General features: G+C 44.0%; 1 protein-coding gene across 2 annotated transcripts in view; it reads right to left on the bottom strand.

Moving 5' to 3' along the window:
- BLM (BLM RecQ like helicase) overlaps positions 1-26,017 on the bottom strand; it is a 90,524-nt gene that overhangs the window by 29,991 nt on the left and 34,516 nt on the right. For both annotated transcript variants that reach the window (XM_043553897.1, XM_043553898.1), the window contains exons 5-14: positions 24,246-24,367; positions 19,817-19,949; positions 18,812-19,515; positions 16,887-17,078; positions 14,523-14,641; positions 13,529-13,642; positions 11,922-12,020; positions 11,573-11,721; positions 2,510-2,616; positions 968-1,128 (exon numbers count right to left, since the gene is read on the bottom strand). In XM_043553897.1, coding sequence (XP_043409832.1) covers positions 968-1,128; positions 2,510-2,616; positions 11,573-11,721; positions 11,922-12,020; positions 13,529-13,642; positions 14,523-14,641; positions 16,887-17,078; positions 18,812-19,515; positions 19,817-19,949; positions 24,246-24,367 — 1,900 coding nt within the window. The remainder of the gene's footprint in view (positions 1-967; positions 1,129-2,509; positions 2,617-11,572; positions 11,722-11,921; positions 12,021-13,528; positions 13,643-14,522; positions 14,642-16,886; positions 17,079-18,811; positions 19,516-19,816; positions 19,950-24,245; positions 24,368-26,017) is intronic.

Raw genomic sequence — 26,017 nt, 5'->3', positions numbered from 1 at the left:
TACCGTATGACTAAGCAATTCCATTCCTAGGTACCCACCCGAGAGAACTGAAAACGTGTTCACACAAAAACACGTACACAGACGTTCACAGAAGCATTACATTATGCGCCAATAGCCAAAAAAGTGGGTGCAACCAAATGTCTACCAACTGATGGATGGATGACAAACTGGGCTATATCCCTACCATGGAAGCTACCTGGCCACAAAAGAAATAACGTACGGATACATGCTGCAATGTGGATAAATCTTAAAAACATTATGCTAAATAAATCAGTCACAAAAGAACACATACTGTATGATTTCACTCGCGTGAAATGTCCAGAACAGGAAAACCTATAGAGACAGACTAGCAGTGGTTAGGTTAGTGGTTGCCAGGGGCTGGGGGGTTGGAGGAATGGGGAGTGGCTGCTAATGGGTATGGAGTTTATTTTGGGGATGATGAAATACTCTGGAATTAGACAGTGGTGGTGGTTGCACAACCTTGTGAATATACTAAAAACCACTGACTTGTAAACTCTGAAAGGGCGAGTTATAGCTGAATAAAAAAAAATTTTTTTTTATTTAAGAAAAAGCAACTTTGGAAGTCTCAAAAAGATGTTTTTAAATTTCAGTCTTCTTTTGATGTTTATGGTATTTATTTATTTTTTATTTAGTTATGTTTATTTATTTTGAAAGAGAGAGGGAAAGAGAGCATGAACAGGGGGAGGGGCAGAGAGAGAGACAGGCAGAGAATCCCAAACAGGCTCCACACTGTCAGCAAGGAGCCCGATGCGGGGCTCGACCTCACGAACCATGAGATCATGACCCGAGCTGAGATCAAGAGCTGGATGCTTAACCGACTGAGCTGCCCGGGCGTCCCGATGTTTACTGTCTTTAAAGTAAAAACAATTTTCATCCTGTGTGTGCACGTTCGCTCGTGTCCTATAAAAGATCATTTCCTTGATTTGTTTATTATAGAAAATGTTACCTGGCAACCATCCTGATTAATCCACTTGTGCTGTACTTCATCCCTGGCAGAATCGCTGAGGCCGGCGTGATAAGCAAGAGCAGCGAGACCATCCTTCTGTAAAGTGCCAGCCATTGTGTCGCATTCTCGCCTGGAGAGGCAGTAGATGATCCCAGAGTCATCTGCCGAGAAACCAAAACAGAGCTTTTATCGTAAATAACAACACAATTTTCATTGTGTTCGTAGAAATATGTGCACCACGAGCACACCTCCAGGGTACTGCTAGAGTAGAGGGTGGTCACAGACGTAGAGTGATTCAAGCGACGAATTCACACGCACTGGAGAAGACAGGATGGGACCTTCCGTTCTGCCCCCAGATGACTCCTTAGGTGGGCCTGGAGGAAGCCCGGGCTCTGTTTCACACTGGCCATGCAGCGGGAAGGCACCCTTCCACGAACATTGTGGAAAGCGTGAGGCAATGTGCATCAGCCTTAGAAATGCTTCTGCCTTTTGACCCCGTTCCTTCTATGAAACTCATCTAGGAAAGAAAGGGGTACCACGGCTTCTGCCAAAAGTTTTGTTTCTACTTTTGAAAATTAGAGAAACTTCAATGGCCACCATTAGGGGATTAATTAAGAAAGGACATCATGAAAAAAACTATACCGTAATTATTAAGTGGTTTCTAAGTTTTCTGAAGAACCCTGACGATGTTCAAGGTACAGAGCGGGTTAAGGGTAGAAAAAGTGCACACACAGTACGCTAATGGAAAGAAACACACACAAACAACTGCTGGAGGGAAGTAAACCCCAGATGGTCCTGGCGACTTGTCTTGAGGTGACTCTTGTCTTTTGCTTCTTTCTTTTTGTTGCTTTCTTGGTTTCTTCAAGGAGCACGTATTCTATGTGTCGTTTTGAAAACCACAAAATGAGAGGCGTTAAAGAAAAAGCCCTCTCTCCGTGGCAGAGCCAAAGGTGCAGACAAAAACGTGCTGACTATCTGTATTCGCCACCCGGGACAAGGGGGTCTGGAAGGGAAATCACAGATGACCTCTTGGTCCACCTCTCTGCACGGTCTGATTTGCTCAAACAAACACGTACACTAATTTTAAAAACACGAACTAGAGGTGGTCACCAAGAACAATTCTCTCTGGGAAAGGAGCAGGGGGGTTACGTGGAAAACTACCACGAGTTTCGCAATCTCTCATCTTAGGTAACAGAACTCCAAGGCAGACCCTCGGGAGAAGCCCCTAACACAGAGACTGCTAGAATCCATACCGACAGGGGCCAGAGGAGAGACGCCGAAACCACGAACTATAGCACGGGTGTGTGTGTGGGGGGGGAGTCATCTCATATACTTCTTCTTAGGGTTTATTGTTATCAAACCAAATGGGATTTTACAATTTCCAGCAGTGAGGCAGTTGTGATTTGCTGTTCTATAAATAGCTAGTTAGTGCTACTGTCATGGGAAAAGCGATGTTTAACATGCACACACACATTCTATCGTGGTACGAATACCACAATATTTACTTATTACTTCTAGACATAATTTGTCACATGTACTCACGTGGGTGATGCTTTCTGATCCACTCTAAGCAATCAAATGCCACCTTTTTGGGTTTTTTCGGTAACACGTAGTATTTCAGATTATGTCTGTTAAAGCTCATGCTAAACCTAGAAGCCCCAAAGAGAAAATTTTGTTATTAAGAGAAAATATAGTTTTACTCACTTTTATACATCAAACACTGATTTTCCACAATGCGAGCCTAATGATCAAGCCACCTGAAGCGGATGATGGTCCCTGGCAGCTTGCGTTACACGACGCTCGAGGGGAAGTCAGGTTAAGTGTTTGCGGAGGGAACGGTGATAGGGAACAAATGTCTGTGGGACGAGATGACAAGGAATCAGGAGGGCTGTGGAAGATAACACGTAGAGAGGACAGGTGAGTCAGGAGCCTGGTCCCTAAGACGAGGTCAATTATAAGCAGAGGTGGATAAAACTGAAAAATCACAGAGAAAACACACACTTTAGGCTGCCAACGTTCCCCAAATTTGATGGCGGACATAAAGAGCTGATTGCAGGGCAGCAGCGGGAGCCACAGCCCTCCGGATCACGGATCGCTGCCCTGTGCTCTGCGCCCCAAAGGGCATGGGCTGATTCTGACACACATGTGCCCCCTTTCTCTGCTGGCTCACCTGCCTCCTCCTTCCTGCTTCCTCAGGGGGCATTTCTCCATTCTCTCTGCTCTTGTATCTCAGGCCCTTCTGCCAATTCTTCCTCTTTGTCTGTGAATATGTTCTAGGGCCACCAATACCCCCAACAGCAGAAGCTTCTCTTGTCCCTGCGCTCCCCTGCGGGTGGCACCTCACCTCTGCCTTGCCCGCCAGTGGCAAATTTCTCAGAAGACACTCACGCCCCCAACCAACTGACCACACATCCAATTTCAATTCTCGTCACCTCCATTCTGGCTTTTGCCATTACCATGCTACTAAGATTGTTTTATCTAAGCTTTTAAATTTTGTGTTTTTATTTTTGAGAGACAGAGTGACACAAAGTGAGAGTGGGGGAGGGGCAGAAAGAGGGAGACACAGAATCCGAAGCAGCTCCAGGCTCTGAGCTGTCAGCACAGAGCCCGACGTGGGGCTTAAACCCACAAACCGTGAGATCATGACCTGAGCTGAAGTTGGACGCTTAACCGACTGAGCCACCCAGGCACCCCCCCGTATCTAAGCTTTTATTTTTTATTTATTTATTTTTTTAACTTTTATTTATTTTTGAGACAGAGAGAGACAGAGCATGAACTGGGGAGGAGCAGAGAGAGAGGGAGACACAGAATCCGAAACAGGCTCCAGGCTCTGAGCTGTCAGCACAGAGCCCAACACGGGGCTCGAACTCACGGACCGTGAGATCATGACCTGAGCTGAAGTCGGACGCCCAACCGACCAAGCCACCCAGGGGCCCCTAAACTTTTAAAACTAAAGAAAGGTGAGGGGATTGTTAAGGGGTCCCGGGCCCTGCAGGGACTCCCCCACTAACCCAGGCTCCAAAGGATCAACTTCTTTGGTTTTAGGACGAACGAATGACTTCCATGTGGGGGGGCAGCCGCGTTCCTGACGGGACCACCCTGCAGGTAAGACGGCCAGGGAGCAGTGGGGCTGCCTGCAGGGGGTGCGCTGGTCTCCGTTCAGACCTCACTCTCTGGCCCCTCTGTCACTCCGTGTCGTCGGCATCGTCCCTGAAAGCCTCCACTGGCACCGACCGTTTCAGGTCCACGGGCTTGCTCCCTCCCCGCTGAGCCCTCGAGTTTCTCTGTCTCCTTCTCTGCTTCCTACGCTTGCTCCTGCAGTGGGGGCCTCTTCCCTCCTCCCCGCATCGCCTTCTTTAAGCAGCACTGAGTGTCGGCCCTACCGGCCCCGACTCAGGCTTCTCCTCACACTTCTAAACCGCCATCCAACTTCTTTCTCAACCAGTGGTCTGAAACAGGGGTACGCGTACCCCAACTTCACAAAGATCTTCTAAAGGTACATCAGCAAAGACAACAACCGCAAACGAGTCAGTTTGCGGGTCCTCCATTTGCAAGTCCATATTCGTGTTGGGAGTAAAGCGTAGCGCCCTTGGCTGCTGTCACAGGATGCAGCACTCTGGGAGCCTTGCAAGACTGCTGCTAACCGGCACTTTGAACCTGCCTCTTAGGCTGTTCACGTGCACAGAGCACGGAGTCCTCCCTTCTTGTGCTTGAAATGGCCAAAGAACGGGTGGGTAGTGGATCACAGCGGGGGCGGGGTGGAGGCAGGAGGTAAAAGACTGCCTCATCCATGGACTGTTTTGATCGTTCTCAGTCAATTATTTATAATCACTGCCACAGCAAAGGAAACCACAGTCCTGATAAAATGATGGCATAAAAAGAACGGCCCGGGAGTACCAATGATGTAGATAATGTTAAAACTTAATTTGAGTTACTCTGGGCGCAGGCTGGGAATGGTGCAGGAGCCCCCCCACCAGCATGACGCTGACATCATGACTACCGTCAAGAAGTGTCTTGTTACCTACACTGTAACCTGGAACTGCACAACAATGGTTATGTATTTAAAAAAAAAAAAAAAAAAAAGGAGCTCGGGGTCAAAAAAGAGACAACTTATGCTGCCGGTGGGGATGTTTGGAAAAGTCTGGCAGTTCTTCAAAAGGTGAAAATCAGGGATACGGTACAACTGGGCAATTCCACTCCTGGGTACAGACCCAACAGAAATGAAAACAGGGCCACACAAAAACCTGTATGTGAACAGGGCGATCTGTAATAGCTCCAAATGGAAACACCACCAGTAGTCACCAAAAGATGAAGAAAATGTGCCGTACCCAGACAAAAAACAAGATTACTCAACAATAAACTCTGAAAACATTGTGCTAAGTAAAAGAAACCACTCGCAAAAGACCACAGATCACATGATCCCATTTATAGGAGATATCCCCCAATAGACAAGTCTATAAACAGAAGGTGGGTTAGTGGTTGCCACGGGCTGAGGGGGCTGTGAGGGGGAGACGGGTGAGTACTAATGGATGTGGGTTTTTGTGCAGGGTGATGAAAACGTTCTAAAATTGATTGTGGTCATGGCTGCACAGCTCTGAGTATACTAAAAACCACTCAATTGTGCACTTTAAATGGGAGAGTTGTATGATACATGGACCACCTCTCAATAAAGCAGTGATCAGAAACTGGCACGTAATCTGAAAAAGTTTAAAAACCTGTGACATAATTGAAAAAAACTTAGAAATGTTTAACTAATTAACTTAGTCAAATTACTAAAAGTAATAAAGTGACATGAGATTAGGAAATAGAGTTGCAGACCTCAAACTCAAAACCAAAACAAGAATCTCTACTGCAAAAGGACTGCCCAAGTCCAGCACATGGCCCACTTGACTAAATGCAGCAGGTGCACCATGTGCTCTGATGAAAATGCTAACAGTCTGCTCGAGTTTGTCTTATTGGCCTGTTGGAAAATGGGATGTTTGGAATTTCCAAATATTCAGTTAGAGACCATTCCCATCAACTAAAGAATACGTAAGTGAATGTGGAATGCCCACACAACAGATCATTCAGCCATAAAAAGGAACGAAGTCCTGCTATATGTGGCAACACGGATGAGCCTTGAAAACACCGCTCGGGGGGAGATGATGGACACGCGAGATGGGAAGAATGGGAAGTGACTGCTGATGAGTGCTAGCTTCCTTTTTTGGGGTGACAGAAATGTTCTACACTTAGATATGGGGGGTGGTTGCACACCTCTGTGAAAATACCAAAACCCTACTAAATTCTAGCCTTTAAATGGGTGAATTTTATGATGTGTCAATTATCTATTTTTATTTTCTAAGTAGGCTCTGCTCAATGTGGGGCTCAAACTCATGACCTGGAGGACACAGGGTCACATACTCCACCAACTGAGCCAGCCAGGCACCCTGACTGTATCTCAATAAAGATTTTACTTTTTTTAAAAAAAGCTTGAGATTCCATTGTATCTTCACCGAGGGAGTACTGATATCAACTGACATTAACATGGTAACTATGATTAGGTCCAGGGTATCAAACTCCTGTCATTTTAAGTGATGTGTCGGGAAATGGAATCAATTTGTGCTCAAGCTCTAGTTGCTTTTGAAGCTGAGATAGTTGTCATGGGAATGTGCACTAAATAGTTCATGTGAACTGAGAAACAAAGACAGACTCTTCCCTTTAAATAAATGGAAATAACTTTAATGCAGGTGATTGGTTTGGCAATGAACACTGGCTTGGCCAATTACGTTCCAGAGTCATGTCCCGGTATCTGAAATAGCTAACTGGCAGCCACAAAGTTCTGACAAGGCTGTTATTTAAAAGTGTATCATACAATAAAAACACACGTCAAAATGTATTAGAAAAGGCCTACTGAAACTAACAGCGTTTTGATTTCCCCAACTCTTCCAAATATATTGGATACAAGACTCATTTAAGTGAAGGAGGAACAACAACATGCAATGGTCATTAGATAAATCTTGGTAAAACTTTTTTATAGTATGTTTCCCAGAAAAAGTCAAGTGAGTCATGATCTGACTTATTTTGCCAGTCAGAGAGTTTACAGGTCTTTGCTTCTCACAAAATTTAAAGGACCTAGTTGAGCTGTCAGCTGACAGATCATAAAAAATAATTTTTGATGACAGATCATTATGTAATTTTGGGCATATACGTCAGAAAAAACTCAAATAATTGAGTGTCGCTGCTAAAATAAAATGCTTTCCATTCCCATCTACAAGTTTACGTGAGTAACAGTTCTCACTGCTTACATCTACGAAAACAAGAAATATGGACGGAGTCAATTCATCCACAGATGTATCAGCTAATTGAAAAAATGTCTATTCTGATCAGTTATATATAACTAATCATTATAATAATTCAATCTGGAAGAAAATTTTAGTATGGGAAATTTAAAAGCAACTTTTCATTTATATACATATATTTGTATACATATTTTTCTTATAGGTATGATAAACAAGATTTCATGCAGAAAAATATATCACCTTAGGATAAAAATCTGTGAGGAAAACTGAAGAGAAATATGAATTCAAAGAGGAAGAGGAAAGATGTAAAATATCTGTTAAAGATATTTTTAAAGACGTGTAAAATTAAACATTTTAATGTGTTTTGTGAGTGAAAGTAGGTATAAAATTGCTATTATATTCATATTCTACTGGATACATTTAAAAGGGCTAGGTAACAATTTTATTGAAAAATGTTATTTACGATAGACCTCATTCTCTTTATTTAAAACTCGTGTTGAAACATTCTTGGTGTCTGGTTAGAAATATACAAGGGGTACAGTTTTCCAGTTCTTTCAGGAAGCACATTATGACCAGAGAAAGTATGAAGACCGAGGACGCGGCCATCTCTACTACCCCTTGAACACCCCCCACACCACAGATCTAAAAATCACATTCACCACCCATCCCATCCTCCACCCCCTCTCCTGCATGTCCGTGGTCAATGGTACCAGAAACTAACATAAACTTCCACTGTTCACCTTTCTTACGCCACTGGTTGCCAGTCTTACGGATGCAACCGTGCTTTCCCTTGACCCTGTCCCCTCCGTCCTCTTCCCCCGTTTCCACCACCGTCCCCTCTCTCCTAGAACGCTACGGTGGGGTTCCTACGGGCCGTCCTGCCTCTGATCTCTTGTTCCTCTGTTCCATCTTCTGTTCCACTGCCAGGGTCATCGTTCTACCATCAGATTCAGGTCACCACTTCCCAGGTCGAGCTGTCCACAGGATAAAGTCCACACGCTTCAGCATCACAAAACGCCAAGGCCCCCCCCACGATTTGGGATCAAGCCTCCTTCCCGGGGTTGGCCCTTCTCTGGGTTGCTCCACTTATCCTACAGATGATTCACCGCTCCTTGGATCTGATCTGGACTCTGATGCCAGGAACTTCAGCCCTGAATTCTCACTCTCCACCTGTTAAAATGTCACCACTTCACACCCAGTAGGATGGGTATCATTGAAAAGACACATGGTGACATGGATGGGGAAGGGGAAGGTGGGGGGAAACTGCACCCCCCCCACACACACACTGAAGTTAATGTAACGTGGTGCAGCCGCTTTGGAAAACGATCTGGCAGCTCTTCAAAAAGTAAAACAAAGAGTTACCATGTGACCCAACGATTCCCTGCTTGATATACGTCCAAGAGAAATGGAAGCGCATGTCCACGCAACAGCTCAGACACAGACGCTCGTAACAGTTTTCCTAAGAGCCAAGACGTGGAAACAGCCCAAATATCCACCACGTGATAAATGAGTACGTAAGATGTAGAGTACCCATACGCTGGAACATTTTTTTGTCAATAAAAAAGAATGAAGTACGGATATACGCTACAACACGGATGGACCTTGAAAACATTACACTTAAGTGAAAGAGGCCAGTCACAAGAGGCCATGTTTTGTAAAATTCTATGTATATGAAATGTCCAGCAGAGGCAAAAACCTATAAATACACAAAGCAGATTAGTGGTTGTCTAGGGCTGGGGAGATGGGAGAAAGTGGGAACTGACTGCTGATGGGTATGGAGTTTCTTTCAAGGGAGACAAAAATGTTCTAAAATTAGATAGCGGTCGGGATGCACAACCCTGTGTGTAAACTAAAAAAAATCACAGAATTGCTTGCTTTAACTAGGTGAATTTCAAGGTATGTAAACTATATCTCACTACAGCTGCTTACAAAAAAGACTACTCATCCTACAAAGCCCTCCTCCTTTATATGAAACCCTATCTGACCCCCGCCTCATTAACAAGGAGTTGTTATTCTGGGTTATCATCAATCTTGCCTTCCTGAGTTCCTGCAGTCATAATTTACATCTCTAATTACCACTTACTTCACTCTGCAATTTATTAGAAAGTATTTCAAGGGCTCTAAAACCAGATTGTTTGGGTTGAAGTCTCTTCACTCCCACAGTTGTGAGGCATATGACCTTGTTTAAATTATTTAATTTCCATGTGCCTCAGTTTCCTCATCCACAAAGTGAGGAAAACAGGAGAACTTACCTCAGAAGCCTTTTGTGTGGGTAAATGAGTCAATACACATAAAATGTCAAGAACAGTAACTGGCGCATTGTATAGGCTACATACGTGACTATTAGCTGTTATTATTGTTGGATTCTAATATCATTGTTGTACCTACTGTCCATACATGGCTGTCTCTCTTCTCTTTCTCAGTTTATATTTTAAGGTCCTAAGGAAAAGGAATAAAGTCTATTTTATTATCCACGCTTGTATTTCCCAAAGAGGAAGAAGATTACCACAGACTAGCAGTAGGAGAAGAGCACGGGGGCCATGACCCCACCTCTGGGGACACCTGCCTTCAGCAGGGCCGTGACGCAGCAGCCGTTGGGTAAATTTAATCCAAACAAGGGGCCTACTGGCAAAAAAGATCAGGAAAAAATGTACCAGAAAGTGTTTGTTAAAAATCTTTTACTTCCACTAAGAGATTTAAACCCTCCCAAATATAGAAGTACCAAATATATTAAGGAATCAACAGACTTGCCCAAATTTTCATATTTTACCCACATTTACCAAAATTCCTCCATATGTTCCATTTATTCATTCTTACTGAGTGCCAATTATGCACAGGGCACCACATGCTAGACTCAGGAAATGTACAATCTATTGCTTTTCTAGGCTGATCTCCCCACAAAACTAGGAAAAGATATTAAAGGTGTCTGTCTCTAAATACATATGTGCAATGTTTATTCAAACAAAAATGACAAATTCTATACTTACAAAAAGTTACTCAAAAAGTGAATTGAATTTACACAATGTTAGTTACATGGATTTAGCAATTAATATTACTAGCCTAGAAGAATGGTAGGCTGTATCTGGTATAAATTGATGGAAAAAAAGCGAAAAACATTTGCCTATTAAAAAAAAAAAGCTTTCACAGATAAATGTAGCACTTAAAGAAGCAAATCTCTAGCATGTAAGTTATTCACTAGAACCTGAAGTATGACACCTAAAATAATGTAATGCATATCAATTACGGAAGCAAAATCTCCCCGTCCCGCAAATTCTACACAAACATCCTTCCTGCCAGTGAGACTAAATGAAAACCTTCCATTCCAAATTTGTGACTTCACACACAAAATTTGGAGGACTCTAAGATCTGTGTGCTCAAGAATGCCAGTTTAATCTGCAAAGGTCCTTACAGCTCTCTTCCTCTCCTGACCCCTCACACCCTCCACATGGCCTTTTGGTTCTTCTCATAACCTGCTGAGAAATGCTGCTTTTACTGATGACAGTGTTGACAGAGCCAGCTCACTGTCTTTATTTCCAAAGGAACAAAAGAGGTGCTTTTAAATATTCACCCCAATATACTAGTCATTCCTTCATGCATTCTTCAAACTCAAAGGACCCACCAGTAAGTTAGAAGGGAAAAATATTTTAACCTTGGCACACAACAGCTGTTAAGTAAATACTTGCTGAGTGAATGAGCCTATCAGAGAATGCACCTGTCCACAAACTCACACAGAGGTACGAGACGATCCAGTACAACCTATATATGTGGAGATAATGTTTACAGTGGTTTCCATTACCAGTGATTATGGATTTGGTGGCCAAAAGAAGCACTTTGCTGTTGAGATGAAAACAAAGTATAAACGTTGTCATATACACAGTTTCTGGACTGTTTTCAACATCCTGGGACTTCAGGAAAACGACAAAGCAGGGTCATCCGATTATTTCCTGATGTATACTCTAGAATACGTAGGAGCCGAAATTAGATAAATCAAAGATAATTCGCTACCAGGACGGTAACAGATCCCATAAATTATTAACAGGTACAGTACATACTTCGTCCCTATTTCCAAAATAGGTATTTAGGATAGTTTTAATTTCAGTAAGTAAAGAAAAGCCCGAGGGCCTTGGTTCCCAAATTGTGCTGAGCGCTGGAATCACTTGGGGATTTTTAAAAACATAAAGGCTCCCAGCCCCCCAAATTCTGATCTAATTGACATCGAGTGCAATCTGTGCACCAGGATTTTAAAGCTCGGTACGTGATTCTCATGTGCAGCACTGTGGGAACCAATGCCCCAGGGTTTTTAAATTCATGACTTCCAGCAACTTACACCTGAGGCTGGAGAATCTTCAGCTGAGTGAGGATGTCCTTCTGTACCCTGGGGTTAGCTGTGGCAGTAAGGGCCATCACTGGAACAGAGGGAAACTTCTGGCGAAGCATATTCATTCTTTTATAATCTTGGCGAAAATCATGCCCCCACTAGTTGGAAAGAAAATACTGCTTTTCAGACTATTTGCATCTTTCTTACATAAACAGCAAATGCTGCTCACTGTATCAAGAACCACCTTATTCTTCAGCGAGATAGAATAATTCACTGTTCCCTTCTCTATTCTGCAAATATACGGACCATTGGCAGTACGTATTTACTGATATTTCAAGATATAAAAGCCGGTGTTTACCTGACTGACACAGTGTGCTTCATCAATCACGAAACGTGCCAAGAGCTTCCTCTCGTACAGGTTCTCCAGAGTGGAAATCAGTCTATTACTCGCACACACCTAGACCAGAAGTATATGCATTAGAGATGTGAAAACATTACACACCACATCACCTTAAAGACTTTGCTGTCTTCAAGCTCCACTACAACTGAAGCTGTATTACAACAACCTCCACATAAATGAGCACTTAACTTCAATGTACCAAGAGAATTAGCAGGAGTAATGGAAACTTGCAAATGAGACCTTCTAGCATATTCACTACATTTAGCAAGCACTGAGGTTCACCACACGTTTACACTGGTAACAGGGTTACAGATGTATATTGCAGGCACACACATTGTCTGGGGACACATGCACACATGCACATATGGACCTGTGACAGGGCCTAGAAGCAGTGACCTCCCAGTAGCCATGACCACATCTGGCATCCATGTCTTGACAAGCATCCGACTTGTCTTTTGTCTTAAGCTCCTGGGTGGTTCAGTTGGTTACGTGTCTGACTTTTTTTTTTTTTAAAGTTCATTTACTTGAGAGAGCAAGAAAGCGGGGGAGGGGCAGAGAGAGAGGGAAAGAGAGAATCCCAAGCAGGCTTCAAGATGTCAAGGCAGAGCCCGACTGGGGCTTGATCCCATGAACCCAACCATGAGATCGTGACCCGAGCCAAAATCAAGAGTAGATCCTCAACCGACTGAGCCACCCAGGAGCCACTCCCTTCTAAATTCTCAAGTGACAAGAGCACTAGGAGAGTTTTTTGTTTTCTGGAGGCAACTCTGGGTGGGCTCCTAGATGGCTTCTGCGTAGGAGCTGGTCATCAGAAAGACCAGGCCATGATCAGAAACTTGGAATTTTCAGTAGCACCCCCATCCTCTAGAGAGGAGAGAGGGGCTGGAAATGGAGTTAATAACTGATCATGCCTACATGAGGAGGCTGCCATGAAGTCCCAATGGCGCAGGGTTCGACCAGCCTCCAGGTTGGTGAACACGTCCGCCAACGTGGGAGGGTCACACATTCCCAACTCCCTGGAGACAGAAGCTCCTGTGCCGAGGACCTTCTCAGTCCCCGCCCTGTGGACCTTTCATCGGACTGTTCATCTGCAGCCTTTAGCATATGCTTTCACAAACTGGTAAGCGTGTTTCCCTGAGTTCTGTGGGCCACTCTAGCACATTAATCCAACCTGAGGAGGGAGTCACGGGAACCTCCGATTTGTTAGCCAAACTGGACAGAAACTGTGGGTAACCTGGGGACCTTCTACTTGCAACTGGCATCTGAAGAAGGGTGGGAACCATCTTGGGGAGCCGATCCCTTAACTTGCGGTATCTGACACTGTCTGTGTAGACCACGTCAGAATTGAGTTAAACTGCAGGACACCCTGCTGGGGTCACAGAGAGCTCGGTGTGAGGAAAAACCTCTACACATTTGGTCACCAGGAGTGACATACTCTATGTGATGGTAAAGGAGGAAGACACAGGAGGGAAACTGGGTGTTTCCCTACTCAGGGCGGAGAACCAGATTGTTTTCCTAACACAGCTCTAGTATCATTTTTTTAAAATAATGACATCAATACAAACCTTCTCAGGAGTAACATACAGGAGTTTTATGATTGGATCTTTTTTTGATAATTGCAGGTAAATACTTGTAGCTTCCGAGTCAGTCTTATCACCTGTCAGATAAGTAGCTGGAATCTAAGTATAAAAGTAGTAAACAATTTATATTTTATACATTAATCTGACTTAAGCATATATTTATCCTTCAGTTTCATAAATATTTCACAAGTCACATAGCAAACCTGTCAAAAGGAGAGACAGTCTCAATATAATTAAATAATTGGCACATATTTAAAAAGAAAACTTTTCTTAGCATAAGTCAAAATATTCCCATTGTTTACTTCCTTCTCTCTTTTTTTTCTATTTTCTTTACTGCTGTTACTTTTCCTATCTGTAAATATGAACTCAGTACCCCGGAGATTCCCATCCCAATGTACGGCTCTTGTTGGCGTAGGTAAAGGCATCTCCAGCATTTTCCCACACAAGGACACTGGAAGGGCCACAGGAAGCATCACGGATGGCTGCACGGTGGTGACTGGCACGGCACAAAGACATTCTTGGGAAGAAAAATCAAACCAGTGGTATCGAGGGATGGCGGCTCATAACCTCGAAAATATGTGGGATTCGGGAGGATGCATTCATATACTTCCTCAACCACAGCCAAGAGGAGGAGGGTCACGCGGGCAGGGCGCTCACGTGATGCATTTTAAGGTATTAAGGGACCAGCCAGTATGCTTATCTCGCAGGAATAAAAGAAAGCCTCACATTTAGTACAAGAAATTCACATCAGCAAAACACAGGTTAAACGTTCTTGCTAAAGTACATTTTTCTAGACTCAACTACAGAAGGTTATCTCCTTAGAATTTTCAAAGACTCGCTCATGTGCGTAACTGCTGACTGATTCTTATAATCCAGGAACTACTTAATAAAAAAGGTGTTACCCAGAGTACTGACATATAACTATTTTCATGTTTTTATGGGTATTTTTTTAGTTATAATTGGTAGTGTTTTAACTTACATCCAAGGAAGTCAGCTTTTGGACCTGATCAACGATAAGTGATCTCAGGGGAGAAATGACAATGGTGACCCCAGGAGAAACACAGGCAGGGAGCTGGTAACACAAACTTTTACCACCTCCTGAAAGGACAAAACAAACAAACAAAACCTATCAGGTTCTATCTTGAGAGCATGAAGGCAAAAGTTAAAAAGTAAATCACAGAATAATATTTAAAAGTAATTAACAGGACACCAAGTGATAGTCCCCATGGTGCCAACAGTTTGCCATATTAGAATGAGCCAAAATATTTAGACAATTTAAGTGTGTGAAAATTATCAGGACACCTTATGTAGGTACACGTGAAGGCAAAAGCAGGGATCAGGGCAGGAAGCTGAAATGCAAGACAATTGCTTTAAAAGTCTACTTAAGAAATCCAGGGTCGCCTGGGTGGCGCAGTCGGTTAAGCGTCCGACTTCAGCCAGGTCACGGTCTCGCGGTCCGTGAGTTCGAGCCCCGCGTCGGGCTCTGGGCTGATGGCTCAGAGCCTGGAGCCTGTTTCCGATTCTGTGTCTCCCTCTCTCTCTGCCCCTCCCCCGTTCATGCTCTGTCTCTCTCTGTCCCAAAAATAAATAAACGTTGGAAAAAAAAAAAAAAAAAGAAATCCAAATGCAGTACAAGGGGTACTCTATCACAGTATTAGGGTGAAAATAATTACTTTAGATAACATTCAATTTTTAAAGAGTTAAAATGTGATAAAATATACAACACTAAAGACCATGGTGAACATGGTTTAATATTTCTCTGATGATCCAGAAAGCGCTTTCAGGATCTCAGTTTTTTAAATCACTAGTAAGAACCTTTCAACGCTTAAAATCTGAGCTTTTATTCGCTGTACTCTTTTATCGGTAAGGAAATATTCCCAATCTTCCTTTGAGATCAAAGAAAGGTAGAACTACGCTTGTGTGTGCCAGCAGAAGATGAAGAGAAACAAATTCTGAGATGCGTCCCCATCTCTCTGTGTAGCTCCAATTCAAAATGGTGAGACAATCAGTACACATTTAAGGATAACTAAAACGATTAGTCTCTGATTTTCAACCTCTCCCATTCGCTAATGGTAGAAGCCCATGCCAGGCAGTTTCTAGGCCTTCGACTGTTTTTGTTTGTTTGTTTGTTAAGAACTATCCACCACATTCCCCTCTTTTGCACGTGGAGTAAGTACATTTCATTCTGGTGTATATGTGTAAATGTCAAGGAAAGATCCGGAAGCTGAGTTCTCGTTTCTATTCTGCCACTTTACAGGCTGTCTGACTTAGATGTGCATCCAACCTCTCCGCGCCTCAACGTCATCACCTGCAAAATGTACTACATCGGCGGTTTTTTGGTTTTTGTTTTTGTCTGTTTTGTCTAAGAGAAACCTTATCTGGAATCTTTATCTGCATAAATCAAGAGGTTGAAATTGGGATGGGAAGACCCTTAAAAAGGCCCCCCAAACCCTAAAGAGGACCATGAAAAGCCCTGAAACCATGGGACTGGATCACTGTCAGGGTCCTTTCCAGCTTCAGTTCTGAAACACCAAAAAGTCAAAGCATGAGACAGAGTGAACAAGTTAATGAGATAAGAAATGCTGATTATTAAATCAGTGTCGTCTAAATTTTAAAATCAGTTTGAAAAAAACTCCAAAGCTCGGTCAACATAATTTTTATAACGATGGCTGTAACTAACTACTAAAAGTCACAGACGAGCTGAGTAAAAGGCAGAGGGAAGTCTACATCTAAGTCCACAACTCCGATTCCTGTGCTTCTTACCCAGACTGCATCTTTAATATTCTTACTTGGACACGACGGAAAGTCCTAGATCTCTTCAACACTGAGGCCAAGGAAGAACCACGCTAAATGCTTTTCATTTAATCCCCAGGACATTCTGTGAAGTAGGTAGTTTTCTATCACCCCTGCCACACACTCGAGGAAACTGGGGCTGGGGGTGAAGTGCCTCGCCCAAGGTCACATGGCGAATAAAGTGCCAGAGATGGTCGAGGTCTCTGGTGGTAATTTTTTTTATTCATGTTCCAGACTAATTTAGACCAAAGAGAGGAGAGAGAGAGAGAGAGCGAGAGCGAGAGGGCGAGAGGGCGAGAGAGAGAAATTCCCCAAGAAAAATTCTAGATCAATTCAACACAAGCAGCCTTGACATGAACATCTTGAAAGGTCTAAATGTTATCGCGTCAACAGAGGACGGAAGTAATACTCTTTCTCACGATGGCATGGGAGGTTCAGAGGTCCCTTAATGACAGAAATATCGTGTGGGTGTTCATTTTACTTCTATGAAAGGGTTTTCATTTAACATCTGCCAATGGACTCCTGCCAATTTACATCTAAAAATACCTACCAGTGGGCATTAAGATAAAACAGTCTTCACCCAGCAGCGCAGCATTGATCGCCTCTAGCTGATTAGTTCTAAAATTATGCAGGCCAAATTTTTTATGAAAAATCTTCATCATTTCTTTTGTATGAGGAAAACTAAGACTTTGGAAATGCTCACGCTTCAGATTTCTGGATGCTAAATTTTGCGCCGACTTGTCTGAGAAAATAATCGATGTTAAGAAAAATCAGTGCATTATTGTTAACAAGTCAGTTTTAGCATTTACCCTTTGCCGCGTAATCCAAGGCATACATTTCCCTGCAGCACGTCGTTCTTTAACCATTTATCAGGGTTTCATCCCCACCAAATGTTAAAGCCACCAGAGACGTCCGGAGGGCCAAATTCAGCCTTTTTCTTGGTTTTTCGGTAGCACCTACCACTAACTATTGCATTTATTCCCTGCTTCCTGCTCTTTTGACCTTCAAGACAATCATGGGTTTTCTATTTTAATTCTCTTCCCTGGCTCCACTTCCTCCACCTGCCCCTTAACTGTGGGAGTCTTTGCAGACCCTTGGGACTGGGCTCTTCAGCCATCCTTTCCTAGAATTTTCGAAGCCCTCTGATCTTCAACATCACCTGTGTGCACAGAACGCCCAGATCTCTTCCGTAACGCCCCGCTGACGCCCTCCTAAGCTCCAGCCCTGCGCGCATCTCCAAAAGTCTGCAAGACATTTCTACCCAAACGACTTACCAACACTTGAAGCTCAACAAGTCTTAAAATAGCCCCCCTCGGCTTTCCTCCCAATCTGCTCTGCCTCCCGACTCCCCTGCTCTGCTAATGGTGTCACAGAATCCCCAGTCGCCGGGTCTGAAACCTCGGAGTCATCTCAGGCTCTCCTGGTTCTTCTGCTACCGTGTGTCTTGCGTCCGCCCCCCTGCTTGGCACAGAGGACAAGCGGTGCTCACGCCAGCTGGGGCAGCCTCTCTAATCCCAACACTCGACTGTCTCAACGATAATTGCGAGCATCAAGTATGACACATTCTAACATGATATAAAAATAAATCCATTAATGGTTATTTTAAAGGTCAACGGCATAACTATGAGAACGACCTCCATGGTGTTAAGTCAGCGATGGCAAAAACAGGGAAGGCTGTACTTTATCAAACCTTACACATATAAACCTGTTCCAGTTAAAACACACTTTGTGGCGACTTTATACGGTTGACGTAAGGTTTTCAAATTAATTTTGGCTTCTCTCTGCAGCCTTTACAGTGGCTAACTGCACTCCTCCCAAAACTTCTCCTGCTAAACTGGGAGCTCCAAGAGGACAGGAATGACCTGTTCTTCACCTCTTACCAGAACCTGACACCGAACATGGCACGGAATGGCTCTCAATACATATTTGTTGAATGAATTAAAAGGATTTTAGGCCCAAAGAAAGAATTTGACTTAAGGAATTTCTGACTTCGTGTCTTTCTTAGATTGCCCTGCATTCTAATATTTTAAGACAGAAGACATGTTTCTCTACTTTATAAATTGATCAGTTCTCATCATCAGAGTTCTAAAAATACACAATAACATTTTTAACATATAAATTCAGCTTTGCTTTTTACTCATCCCTTAAATCATTAAAAACTTGGCCCTTATGAGCTTTATTGTTTTAGGGACCAAAAGATGTTAATTTAAAGGCAAAGCACATTTGTAATGACTTTAGAGCTTTACTACAATAGGTTATAATTACGCGTTGTATAAGACTACAGCTGCCGCAGAGACAAAGGAGCAACCTGCTTCTGAAACAGTGATTTGTAATTCATATTATCAGCAGAAATGTGCATAGAGACAATGTACTTTTCAGGCAAGGACGATGTGCTATCATTTTTCTCACACAATTCCGATTTTGGACAGTTATGTTTTCATATAAAATATAAGCATCAATTTATTTTAAACTTACCAGTGTAATTCTGAATTGACTCTGAGTTTTTAATTTGAGCAGCAGATGCCAATGGAAGACAGTTTGTCTTGGCTGAAGAAATTCTTTCTGATACTGGTTTAACTGGCCGACCTTCCTTAATAGGTTGATAGGCAGCTGTGGAAGATTTGCTGGCTGCTAAATTATGCATTATATTTTCCCAGTCATCATCATCATCAAAGTCATCTATGTCAAAATTATCAACATCACAGGAAGCCTGGATTTCTCTTTCTAAGTCATTTAGTGAAGCAGTGTGTTTATTCTGATCTTTCACAGCCGTGCTTGTGAGAACATTTCCCGGGAAATAAGAGCTTTCATTTCTTTTTTCTATCCTTGGTGTTTCAGCCCAGTTGCTACTTACAAAGGACTTCTGTAAATGGGGACTGAATAACGGTCTTTCAAAGGGATTCTTCGTGGAGGCTGAGAATCCTGTCTTTCCTGGGGTAGTGGCCAGGACACATTCCCTAGCAGCGTTGGAATTTGAGGGAAGGTGTGGAAAATGTAACTCCTTAACAAAAACACAACTTCCTGTAGGACAGGAATCACTGTTTGAAAATGCCTCCGCAGAGGAAAGAGACGCCATGTCCTCCGGGGGGCCACCAAGCGCCTCGGGCCAGCACCTCCACACTGAACCAAGAACACGGGCGCCGCTTGTATTTGAGTCGGCGTCGGCCAGGAGCTTCCTTCTGAAGAGAAAACACAACACCACATTCGATGGGAGTAGTCTACCACGGTAGGCCGCACAAGTATATCGTTAGTTTCCATCCCACATTGTGGCAAAAAGAGTCTCTTTTTCTCAATCTCCAAAGAGGCAGTTTGAAAACAACAAATAAATTTATAAATAAGTAAGTTTAAAGCACAAAACAGAGTGACCAGTATCCTATTCAATTTCCCAGCCAGAATGCCTGGAAATTCTGCCCCGTGTGTTTCTGACTTAGGTTGGTGGGAGGCAATCAGATACATATTCCAGAAGAAAACGTAAGATACCTTATGTCCCGATGCTGACGCAGTTCCTGTCCACAATCCAGAGCTGTCAGTTCATCGTCAGGAATAGTATCAACTAATTTACAGATGTGGTCCATCACGCGAATAAGCTGTTGCTGTAAACTGGTCTGTCTAGCTATAAAATTTTATTTTGTCAATATTTTTCCTTGAAAAAGACTTAAAATCTTATAAGTCATGCACGTACAATCTGAAGTAGTTTAAAAACAAGATTGTAAACTACCACGTGTTGCCCTATTATCTGCCTGTGAAATAATCTGAAGTCACGTCATCTCCATTCTGTATCATGAGAGCCCGTAACTGTGTGACCATCGTTTCATTTCAGGTTAATTCTTACTATTTCGCTTAGGGTAACCTACGTCATTGTAAGCTACAGAAGCTGATCGATTTAGGAAAGTTTTTAACTAACCTCAGGGGTAAATCTTACCAGGCCCATAGAAGGTATATCACACAGGGCTGGACAGGCAAGAGCCCCGCCTGCTGTTCTGATCCGCCTGGCATCCACACTTCCTTTCAGTGGTAACAGACTTAGACTTTCTTTGGGGAGACCCCTGCCCCTCTCCCTCGGTGGGCATCTGGTGTAAGGCAGCTCAAGAGAGAAACAGGTCCGGGAATTCTGTGACTGGAAAAGGAGACTTCTCTTTTCAAGAAGCTGCACAGGCTGCTGGTGGCCGCGTCCTCCGCCACCACACAGGGAAACACAGCCTGAAAGGAAGACCAACACGAGGGCAGCAGAAAACAGACATGGAAAGGAGTGGGGGACTGAGATGGAGACATGGGGTAGAAGAGAGGCAAGCAGGTGTGAGAGAGAGATTCCTGATCAATTTTCCCATTTTCAAAATTTACGTTACATAACTAAGAAAAAGGATGTCAAAGGAGGTGAGGCTTCAGATGAAGGAAGAAAAGCCTGGGTCGGGGTAGAAATGGGAAGCAAGGAAGATGCCTCCTCCACCCCTAAGGCCTCAGGTTAGCAGGAGAAATAAACAGGAAATCAACGGTTTAGGTGGGCTGCAGAGGAAGCTGTTCTCAGGAGACAATGTGACAAGTAAGAGGAAGAGAATGTGCAGAGAAGAGAACGCGACTGCCGGGAAACCACTGACGGAGGACAGCCAGTCACGGGCTCTGAGGGGCAGGAGGGCGGGGAAGAGCAGACAGGCAGAGGCTCAGGGGACCAGCATCTTTGCGACAGTGACTGGGAAAAGTGGACTTTTACTAGAGACAGGCACGAATAAGGACGTGCGGTATGAGACGGTCAAGTGGAATTGCTGAGTCCCCATTTTGCGTGTTTGCGTGTTTTCTCTGCATGGCGAACCGGGTATCAGATTGGAAAGAGGAGAATAAACACTGGTCTGAAGGAAATGAAAGCCAAGATAGGCTCAGAGGTAGATACAGCCAGTGAAAAGGAGCTCGAGTCTTCTTGTCTAGACAGGTTACACCTCAGAATACAAAGCAAAGCCGCAGAGAAGATCCCGCTGATATGTGAGGAATCCAGTGAATAGGACAGTTAGTTGGTGGAAGAGTGAAGACAAGCAAACATTGTTCTAATTAAAAAAAGAATTCTAAACAGATTGCCAAAAGCTACAGGCCGGTGATGTGGATGTTAATTCAAGGCAAAATTCTAGAACATGTTATCAAATGGCTGCTTTGTGAGCTTCAAGAGGAGAGGAAACAATTATAGAGTTAGCAAGAGTTCATGTAAATAAACCAGTAATCTTAATGTATTTCCTTCTTTGAAGGGATTACTAGACTGGCAGATGATAACAGCTACCACTTACTGAAGGCCTACAGTACTCTGGCACTTAACCTTGAATCCTGACAAATACCCAGCAAGATACCGGTCTCATGTTATAGAAGAAACTGAGGTTCAGAGAAGCTTAACTAATTTGCCATAATCACACAGCCAGTAGGAAAAGACAGGGTTTTGTACCCGAGGACCGCGTCACTCTAGAGCTGACGTCCCAGGCTCTTTCTCTTGCTGCCTTAGACCCTGGACTTGCGGAGCCACATGACCGAGTCTTCTGCAGCAGCCCCCCGCCCCCCCGCGTGGACAAGGGAGAGAAACACAGTCTGGAGGCAGATGTGAAACAAGTTGAGCAAGAAGGGATGAATGGACTGATGTCACCTGAGAGACCGCTAAAGACATTCCATATGGCTTGGTCCTTGTCCCCGTCCTAGTCAACCATTTTATCAGCGAAACAATGCCACAGAACAGCACAGCGTGGCGGCTACCGGTGTCAACTCAAGAGCCTCAGGACGGCTGGATTTCGATCCTTGCTCTGCTGTTGTTTAATTCCACGACCACGTGTAGTTCTATTTAATTCTCCTGGGCCTCGTGTCCTTATTTGTAAAATGGGGATAACAGAAACTGCCTTCAAGGCCACTGTGAGGATTAAACTAGTTGATGTTGTCAAACACCCAGAAGAGTGTCCTAGTAGGACATCAGGTATTTCAGGGACTTCCCTAACAATAAATTCAGAGACCAAAATAAAGAAAAAGAAATTTGGAGGAAACAGAAATAACGCACACCACCACACACGTGCATGTACACGTGCACGCTACACACATGCACGTATACATACAATACACACGCACACACACACCACACACGTGCGTGTGACACACACATGCCTGCACACACACCACTATGCTCATGCGTGTGCACACATACACACCACAAGTACAGGACCCATTAGAAAAGACCAGAACAGGGGCACCTGGGTGGCTCAGTCAGTTGAGCATCCGACTCTTGATTTTGGCTCAGGTCACAAACTTATGGTTTGTGGGATCGAGCCCCGCATCTGTCTCTGTGCTGACAGCATGGAGCCTGCCTGGGATTCTCTGTCTCCCTCTCTTTCTGCCCTTCCCCAATCATGTGCATGCGCTTTCTCTCTCTCTCTCTCAAAAAAAAAAAAAAAAAAAAAAAGACCAGAACAACATGTTACAGAATATTCAGAGAATAAAACAAGTGCTCTTGGAAGACGGCTTGATTAAATGGAAAAATCCCATAGACGAGTTAAAGATAAAATTGAGTAAACCACCCAGAAAGCAGAGAAGCAAAAAGTGGAAAATAGAAATGATAACTCATGGAGGCCTAAAATCCAAATTACAGAAGTTCCAGGAAGAGTGAAAGAGAAAAGAGAAAACAAATAAGAAAAGAAAAAGAAAAATTCCAAAAAACTCCAGGACAGAAGGACACAGATCTCCAGACTGACAGAGCCCCTGGGAAATAGAAATCAGGAGCAGGAAAGGAGGCTGCTGCTTTTCAAAATCTTGTAGTGCATCTAGATTATTTGTATTAGTTAATAGAAAATTTAAAAATGAATTAGAAACATCAAATAAACAGAAAGTATTAAACTTTGCATGGACATCAAGCTGCAAACCCCAGAGTACACACAAGGGAGAATCAGGAAGATGTAAGGTCTAGGAAAAAGAGTTAAAAGACCTGACAATATTTAGCCCTAAAAAAAGCAGGGGGTGGGGTCGGGGGAGAGGCTTCTAAGAACTTTAGACTTATTTCACGAGGATTAAAGTTACAGGAAGACAAATTCCGGCTCAGTATGAGAAATGACTTTCTAACCAATAGTGTTTTCAAAACACAGTATGAATTATCTTGTGAGAACACAAGTTTCTGAGTTGTCGAAGTCGATGCTGGCTACACAGCACCCAGGGGCGGGCGGTTCTATGTGGGGGGCCCGGTCCTGTAGGGGGCCCAGTTCTGTGTGACAGCCTGGTTCTGTGTGGATGTCCAGTTCTGTGAGGAGAACTGGCTGGATCTGTGAGGGGCCTGGTTCTGTGCGGGGGGCCCGATTCTATGTGAGAGGCCTGGTTCTGTGTGGAGGACTGGCTGGTTCTGTGTGTGGCCCTGGTTCCGTGTGAGGGGCCCGTTCTGTGTGGGGGGCCTGTTCTGTGGGAGGGGCCCAGTTCTGTGTGGGGTGCCCGTTCTGTGTGGGGGCCCGGTTCTGTGTGGGGGGCCTGTTCTGTGGGGGGGGCCTGGTTCTGCGTGGGGGGCCTGTTCTGGGGGGGGGGCCTGGTTCTGTGTGAGGGGCCTGGTTCTGTGGGGGGGGCCTGTTCTGTGGGGGAGGCCCGGTTCTGCGTGGGGGGCCTGGTTCTGTGTGAGGGGCCTGTTCTGTGGGGGGGGGCCCGGTTCTGTGGGGGGGGGGCCGGTTCTGTGTGGGGGGCCTGTTCTGTGTGGGGGCCCGGTTCTGTGGGGGGGGCCCGTTCTGTGTGGGGGCCCGGTTCTGTGTGGGGGGCCTGTTCTGTGGGGGGGGGCCCGGTTCTGTGTGGGGGCCTGGCTCTGTGTGAGAGCCATCTCATGTACCTCATGCTAGACAGCCACAGGTTAAAAATATAATCACGCTTTGTTTTCAAACGTAAGCAGTTAAAATACGCGCTGTGTCTAAAATAATTTTTGTACCCTCATAGTCTGTGCCGGTTTCTTGATCAGGCTGCCACATTGTCGTCTCCTTGGGTTTTGCCAAGTCCTCTGATGTGCTAGGACCATCCTTTGTGTCAGAGGCGTCAAGGTCCTTTAATATACTGCAAATTAAAAAATATAAAACCAACCATAATACAGACTTAGACCAAATGCATAATTCTTTCTGTGATGTTTTTCCACCACTGGCCGGACAATATGGAACAGAACAGAGAAACATGTTTTTTGTCTCTTCCATTCTAGAACTTCTTTGGCTGGCTTTCAAAGTCTCCCATCTTCTGGCCCCAAGAGACCTTTCACCTCTACCTCCAAAGGTGTCCTTTCAGTAACCCCAGGTGGCATCACATGGCATCGCTCCCACTCCTCACAGAAGCCCGGCGTCGTCTGCCTGAAGGATTCTGCCTCGCTCTCCTCTCAATTTGGGAAACCCACCATCTAATCTCTTCCCACCCAAATCACACTTTTTCTTCTAGGCCCGGTCCAAGTCTTACTCTTCTGCTTCCTCTAGCACGTAGTTATTAACATTCCTCTCTTCTGAGGTTCCAAAGCATTTTTCCAGATTCTCTTGCTAGGCCAGCGTGGCTAATACATTTATCTGTACGTAAGATTAACTCATGTAGATTATACGAAAATTATCAACACATACAAACGTGGTCAGTCTGACTAGATACAAGAAATACCTGAAACAAAATAAATGCACGCTAAATGGTGTTAGAGAGGGTACCATGGAAATACAGTGCCTTCTGGAACGTGAGAAGGCTTTGCCAAGGAGGGAGACTTGAGGAAACCTTGAATGGTGGGTAAGGGAAAGGTGACGGACCATGAGGGGAGACAATAAAGACAATTCTCTTTACTTGATATTCAGGAATCACTATACGTACCTAAAGCAGGATTTTAGAATGCAATCTTCTAAATAAATCAAACAATGAGGAATAACTATGCTTTACATAGTCTTAAAAAATGATAATATAGGGGGCGCCTGGGTGGCTCAGTCGGTTGAGCATCTGACTTCGGCTCAGGTCATGATCTCACGGTTCGTGAGTTCGAGCCCCGTGTCGGGCTCTGGGCTGACAGCTCATAGCCTGGAGCCTGCTTCGGATTCTGTGTCTCCTTCTCTCTCTGCCCCTCCCCAACTTGTGCTCTGTCTCTCTATGTCACTCACTCACTCACTCAATCAATCAATCAATAAATGTCAAAAAAAAAGATAATATAATCAAAGGAAAGACATTCTATTTTTAGCAATGTTTTCTGGATTTTCAGTTCGTCTCATTTAGCTCTTTGGAACTTAGAGCTGTTGTACGGGCATAACTGGAGACAGAGCTCAAGAGGTGACGTGGGACCTGAAGGCAGAAGTCTGGGGGCCAGCTAAGGAGGTTTAGGCACACAGGAGATACAAAACATGTTTCTCGTTTGGTTATTCACTATCCGACCGTTCCACCTTGGAAGTTAACTCAGAAGTCACAAGCAGTGTTTTAAAACAAGATAAAATACAAAAGAAAATTTATGTGTGTACTGCCCATGGTGAGAGTACTGTCTGTGAACATTCTGTTTTGGTTTTAGAATATATACAAATATATATTTGAGGTTGCAATGGAAAATACAGAGAGAGAATCTACGCTGGGAATTACCTTGGAAATAAACATTTTCTAACTGCGAACAACCTATAACCATGGTATGACAACTCAAAAGATCATGTGGCCATTAAAAAGAATAAAGATAAAGACTACGTAGAAACATGGAAAATGTTTTTAAAA

This window comes from Prionailurus bengalensis, chromosome B3, assembly GCF_016509475.1.
Source record: "Prionailurus bengalensis isolate Pbe53 chromosome B3, Fcat_Pben_1.1_paternal_pri, whole genome shotgun sequence".
Lineage (NCBI taxonomy): Eukaryota > Metazoa > Chordata > Mammalia > Carnivora > Felidae > Prionailurus > Prionailurus bengalensis.
Note: the sequence above shows the minus strand (reverse complement) of the source record. Positions and strands in the feature narration are given on the sequence as shown.